The sequence below is a fragment of the Aptenodytes patagonicus genome, chromosome 1, assembly GCF_965638725.1.
Source record: "Aptenodytes patagonicus chromosome 1, bAptPat1.pri.cur, whole genome shotgun sequence".
Classification (NCBI taxonomy): Eukaryota; Metazoa; Chordata; class Aves; order Sphenisciformes; family Spheniscidae; genus Aptenodytes; species Aptenodytes patagonicus.
The window spans coordinates 69617639-69623638 of NC_134949.1; the positions used below are offsets into that span (position 1 = coordinate 69617639).

Below are 6000 nucleotides of genomic sequence, written 5' to 3' on the forward strand. Positions count from 1 at the left end.
GCAGGTTCCCAGGTGTTCCCTTTTCGCAGCTCTGAAGGGAAAAACATGCAATACTGCAGTGGTCCGTGAGACTGGGCGAATTTCCAGAGTCCACGCGGAGAGGACTCTTCCCCTTCTTCTTTCCCACTCTTGGCCCTGCCTTCAGGTCAGAAATCTGCCAGGGGAAAAGAAGGTGGGGTGGGGAAGTCATGTTTGGAGGCAATGTGACCAGAAATAGAAATATTTAGGGAACAGGAATGCAGCAGTTGCAACAGGAGGAAGAGGAGACTTTTGTGTCTTCTGAAGGGTGAAACAACAGAAATGGGGGGATAATCAAAGCAGTTATGAAAACGTGATGAATTCATTGTAATTAAGCCAGCTGCCAGTGCAAGCAGGAATAAATGCAGCTTTGCCTGATTGCACTCCTTTTCCCGCAGGCCGTGTACAAGCTGGCGGACGTGGCCTGCAAGTGCCATGGTGTGTCGGGCTCCTGCAGCCTCAAGACCTGCTGGCTGCAGCTGGCTGACTTCCGCAAGGTGGGTGACCTGCTGAAGGAGAAGTACGACAGCGCCGCTGCCATGAGGATCAGCCGCAAGGGCAAGCTGGAGCTGGTGAACAACCGTTTCAACATGCCGACGCAAGAGGACCTGGTCTACGTCGATCCCAGCCCGGACTATTGCCTGCGCAATGAGACCACTGGCTCACTGGGCACTCAGGGCCGACTGTGCAACAAGACCTCAGAGGGCATGGATGGGTGTGAGCTGATGTGCTGCGGACGGGGTTATGACCAGTTCAAGAGCGTCCAGGTGGAGCGTTGCCACTGCAAGTTCCATTGGTGCTGTTACGTCAAGTGTAAAAAGTGCACAGAGATCGTCGACCAGTACGTCTGTAAATGAAAAGAGCCACCAAAGCAACAAATCTATATTATATAAATCTATATAAATATATTTTATATTTGTATAAATAAACAGATGATGATAATAATTAAAGAAGCTTATTTAAGAGACATTTTGGTTTTGAAATTTCCCCCATCAGGCCGGCTGGTTTGCCATTCCTTCAGTTCTGCTGGGGAGTTTGTCTTTGGGTGCATCTCCCCTTGGATGTTTCAGTCAGGGTGAAGAGGCTGAGGAGGTGCTGACAAAGTGAACTCCCCCCTGCACACAAGCACATACTATTTCATTACAGAAACAAAGCCAGCGAGAAAGGAAAGAGTAGCTTCTTTCTGCTCTCTCTCATCGGTAAATCTCAGCATTTTGCATAGTTATTCCACACCTGAAATTACAGCCAGATGTGGGCGAGTCCTAGTTATCTGAGTTTCAAACCCTGCCACCCCACTAAACCCACTGGGGAATTTGGAACCAATTCTTGGTCCCTCTAAAGGGCTTTGTCACTTTAGAGGGAAGGTTAGCTGAGGCTCCTTTACAAGAATATGGCTTCAAATCCAGAGTCCTGTAAACCATTCCTGGGTGCTGCACAGACCACAATGTGGTGGAGGAAGGTTTACGACCTGCTGTTGTGAGGAAGGAAGGTGTGACCTGTGGCTGACCAGTGCACAGCCTGGGAGTCCCCAGCACCTAGCTCTTCTGTACCGCCTGGGCAAAGGGGAAGTCTGTCCAGCTCAGACTAGGTGGCTATGTGCATGAGGGAAATTATTTTTTTTTCCTTTTAATCTCCATGCTGAAACTTAATTTGTCAATACAGAGGAGAAGCTGCCCGTGCCCAGGGATGTTTGCAAAGGCAATATACTTCATATTTTGTCAGTAGAAAGAAGCATTGCACGCACACACATGCACGTGACTGCATAAGCACTCCTCATACCGCTGCCGGTTTTCCTCTTTGAACTGGATGCAGGTGGTCACCTTGTTCAGCTCTATTAAATCCTCCTCACCACCATCCCAGATGTATAGTTTGTCTTTAACATTAAACACCCCTCAATGAGATTTCTTTCCCTCTGTTGCTTGTGTATATGTGTGGTTTTGTTTTATTCTTTTGGTGAGGTGTCTTTTATTTTGCTGCTCTGTATTTCACAGTCCGGGGACTATGCTCTTCCCCAGCATAAGCTAACCACAGATACGTTCGCTCCCAGAATGTGGGCGTATGTTCACCGATGGAAGTCTTTTCTGTGTTTTTCATTGGTAATAAAAGAGTATAATAAAATTGTACTAGGGCAGAAGGCATTACCAAAGTCTGCTAATCAGTCTTACCAAGTTGGAATTTTAGTAGAATCCAATTTATAAAGCAGGGAACAAATGCTGTTTCTAGCACAAGACATTTCCTGTGCCTCTCAGCATCTGCAGAGTTCATTTGCAGTCAGAACAATCAAGAGAAGCCAGTCCCCAAAATATAAGGGTTTGCTAATATACATCCTCTTTGTTACTGACATTCCAAGGATGTTGGGGTTTTTTTTCCCCTGTAAATTTTAAAATGCACAAAATACGCCAATAAGCAAAGAGCCAGTCATGAAGATTATTATTTTTATATTAAACCTCTGTTTCTTATAAAGCATTGCAGTTTCACAGATTCCACCATTTCAACCACCAGAGAAGAATTTATATGTACCTTTCATACTTCAAATATTTGAGGACTCCAGAAAAGCACAAGGAAGAAAAATTATGTTTAATAATTAGGAGCTGTTGTTTTTTTAAACCAATGTGTCCAGTTTTTATTTTATTTTTTTTAATCCAACAGGCAATATATTTGCTGGCATCCCAGAATGCAGTTTCTTGGAATATAAACAGTGGCCTAGATTTATTTTATTATATAAAATCCAAAGCCAGTGGTATTGTAATTCAAAGTAACGGAAATAGTTTTCCATGCATGGAAAAAATGTGAGTGCAGTGGCCTGATCCAACTCCCATTAAACTTCAGTGGGAGCTGGCCTGAGCCCAAGATCGGATCAAATGTGTGAGCTATTCACTCCTGGGATACTATACGTTTCTAGCCCAGTAATAAAACTTACTCTACCTTGGATACATCTAAAAAAGACCTTTCCTCCCACCACCCTCACCTCATGTTCTTGTCCATCCTTATTGCGTCAGTGCTTAAAGGTGTCAGCTATTTGTATATGACACCCTCAGGAACTGTTAATGTGTCTAATAATTCAAAATGATTTCATTTGGCCTTCCCGATAAAGACCACACATTTAAGGGAGTCACAACTCTCCTTGCAGTTTGGCACCACAATTAATTTTGTGGGTGTAAACAACTTTGGGAGCGGAAAAGTTGGCATTGTTAGGGCTAGTACTCATCTGGGTGTCCTGGGACATGTCCTTCTTTTTCCACCTAAAGTTTTGTCTGGATGGAAAAAAGATGATTTTTGGCCTTTTGTCCCAGCACTCTGGACCGCTGGCAGCCTGGTTGGAGCCAGCAGTTCCTATTGGACTGGGACCATATAGCGATAGGAGAGAAGCAACCACTGGATTTCTTTCCTTTTTTTCCCCCTTTTTTTACAAGACCTAGGTTTCAGTCTTCTCGACTTTCTGGGAGTTTTGTATCCAAAAATTTGATCCCACTAAACTCTAGCTTAAAACTTAATTTATATGGCGCCCACACATAAAAGAACCTCCTTAGGGTGGTAGTAAGTATAAAATAAGAGCATAGCCGGTTTGGTTTGATGCAAAGCCAATGAAAGTCAAGCAGAAAGCTGTAGCAGAACTGCTTCTTTACCATGAAGGTTAAAAAGTGATGGATTTTAAGTTGTGCCTTGTTAGATGCACGAAGTGGTACAGGGATGTGGGGGTAGGGAGCTAAGCTTGATTCTGAGCTCTGCCGATTATCTGCTTTGTAATCTTCAACAAGTTACTTAATTTCTTTGCATTTTAGCCTTCAGCCTCCTCCTGTATAAAATGAGGAGCAGAATACCTCCTTTTTCTGTAAAGCTCTTTGAGAAATATGGCTGAAAAAAAAAGGCAATTGAAGGCCTACCCTCTACGCTCATTAACTCTGGCAGGCAGACAGCTGTATCCCCATTGTGCGGGGACATGCTCAATTTGGGACAAAGAGGCTCAGCGGCACCTCGGAGGGTCAGATGCTCGGAGGTGTTTGCTGGGGGGCTCAGCGGGAGCCTCGGAGAGTCTGTTGCAGTGAAGCCCTACTCCGGCACAACGCTGGAGGGAAGACCGTTCTACAAAAAAGAGGTGAACTCGGGGCTTGTTTATTTATAGGTATTGAGTATCTGGTAGCGAGTGAGGCTGAGGGAGGTTTGCCTGGTTTCTGAATCAAATACCTGCCTGCTCAAATTCTGTTTGCAGTTCATATGGATAAGATATTCACACAATACACTATTATATAGTGTGTGCTGGTAACCGGCTGCCACATTCCAACCCTGAAGTCACTGCACTTCAAGGCTGATAGAAATGACCACCCGTAAGTCATGTAAAACTAAAATATTTTGGAGTTAAAGGCACTATGCAAATATACGGTTATTGCAAGTCAGTGAACATCAGCTTCTAAACGGAGCAGAACAGGATGCAAATCTGTCATCATTTTCCAACCGGCTAGTAATACATAAGTTATAACGTGAATGAATGAGGCCTTAGTATGTTCTGCTGCAAGGTAAGCTAAGCGATAGCTGATCCCAGAACAAACAGAAACTTTCATTTTATATTAATTATGGTAAAGAGATAGTGGCAGGGTTGTGAGAAAATTTAAATAAACCTTTTAACACTGCTGGACTCTAGGCCATTTGCATCGTTTGGAGGCACCCATTCTTTGTCCCTGAAAAGCCTGTGCCTACCCGGAGCTCAATGTAATGGAGAGGCTGCTGCCTTTTGCAATTCAGGAAACAGCGAAGTTGAACCCAGACATGTAGCGTGCGCGTAACTTATACTTTCTATATGGACCCAAGTTTTGTAGCCCTGACAAAGCACAAATGAAGCAGATCTTGTTCAGTCATATAAAATCAAACATGCAAGGGCCTCTCTCCGCTCACTTGACCCTAGCCAGGGAGAAGCTTAGTAGGTTTAAATTACGCTGTGGGAGAAATTCCTAATCACCTGCGGCTACAGAAGTATAGACAGTATTTTCATCAGCTGACACAGAACATCCCAAGGAGACCTTGGGAAATAACTTCCAGCATCTAAAGGGCGTTTCTCAAGTGTCTGTCACAAGGTTGTCCAGAACCAGCTGCTTATATATGGTCATTCACTTTCGTTTAGCTTTTGTTTAACTACATTTCAGGTTAAATAGTTTCTAGAAGATACTCTATGAAATCAAGTTCGCTGAAGGGCAGGCTCTGAAGGAACTGTCCTACGACAGACAGTGAGCAGATGTAAACATAATACTGCATCCCCTTCTCCTCAAAGGTAGTCTCTGGCTATGTCTAAACCATGGGACCCAGAGATGCGTCTCATCTCCTTGGTCCAGATGTGTACCCTGGCCATGTCCTGACTCCCTGCCAGGGCAGCGCAGGCACCAATACCCCCTGTGCAAAGGCTGATGGATGCAGAGACCGTCGAGCAGGTAGCCTGTCCCAGCTCCAGCTCCCGCTCCAGTGTAGATAGCGGCTGGCTCTGGGACTGGGCCACGTCGTGAGCATACCAGCTCCGAAGTCATATAACCAGCCTCAGAGATAAGCAAAACAGATTTCTGTGGCCAACAGGACACATACCGGAAAGAACAAAAAGAATCATGATCAGCCGTTGTAAATCCCCAAATAACAACAACAGAACCCCCAGTGTAATACAACGATCACAGCATGCTTATGCCTTTCCCCCCATTGTCCATCTTCTCCTGCAGGGCCTGATGCTGTTACTATACCCTCTTCTTTCTCAGCTCTGTTTAAATGACAGTTGAAATCTATTTTTTTGCATTAGGATACAAAAAGGCGTGACTTACAGCATCTCCTCAAAGACGGAAGGAGAGAAAGGGGGAACAGAGAGTAGGGTCAGCATTCTCTTTCCTCCATGAGCAGGAATAAAATGTAGCAGCCATAAAATGCAGTACTAAATACTGCCCTGTGACACTCAAGTTGGACAACCCGCCCTAAGTGTCACAGTTACCCCTCCACGCACGCTGCCCGCCC

The 6000-nt window shown here is 44.8% G+C and overlaps 1 protein-coding gene across 1 annotated transcript in view; it reads left to right on the plus strand.

The window, feature by feature from the left end:
- The window catches only part of WNT5B (Wnt family member 5B), a 74790-nt gene extending 72641 nt beyond the window's left edge, over positions 1-2149 (plus strand). Inside the window, exon 5 of the mRNA XM_076341358.1 lies at positions 417-2149. Coding sequence (XP_076197473.1) covers positions 417-875 — 459 coding nt within the window. The 3' untranslated portion in view covers positions 876-2149. The remainder of the gene's footprint in view (positions 1-416) is intronic.
- The last annotated feature ends 3851 nt before the right edge of the window (positions 2150-6000 follow it).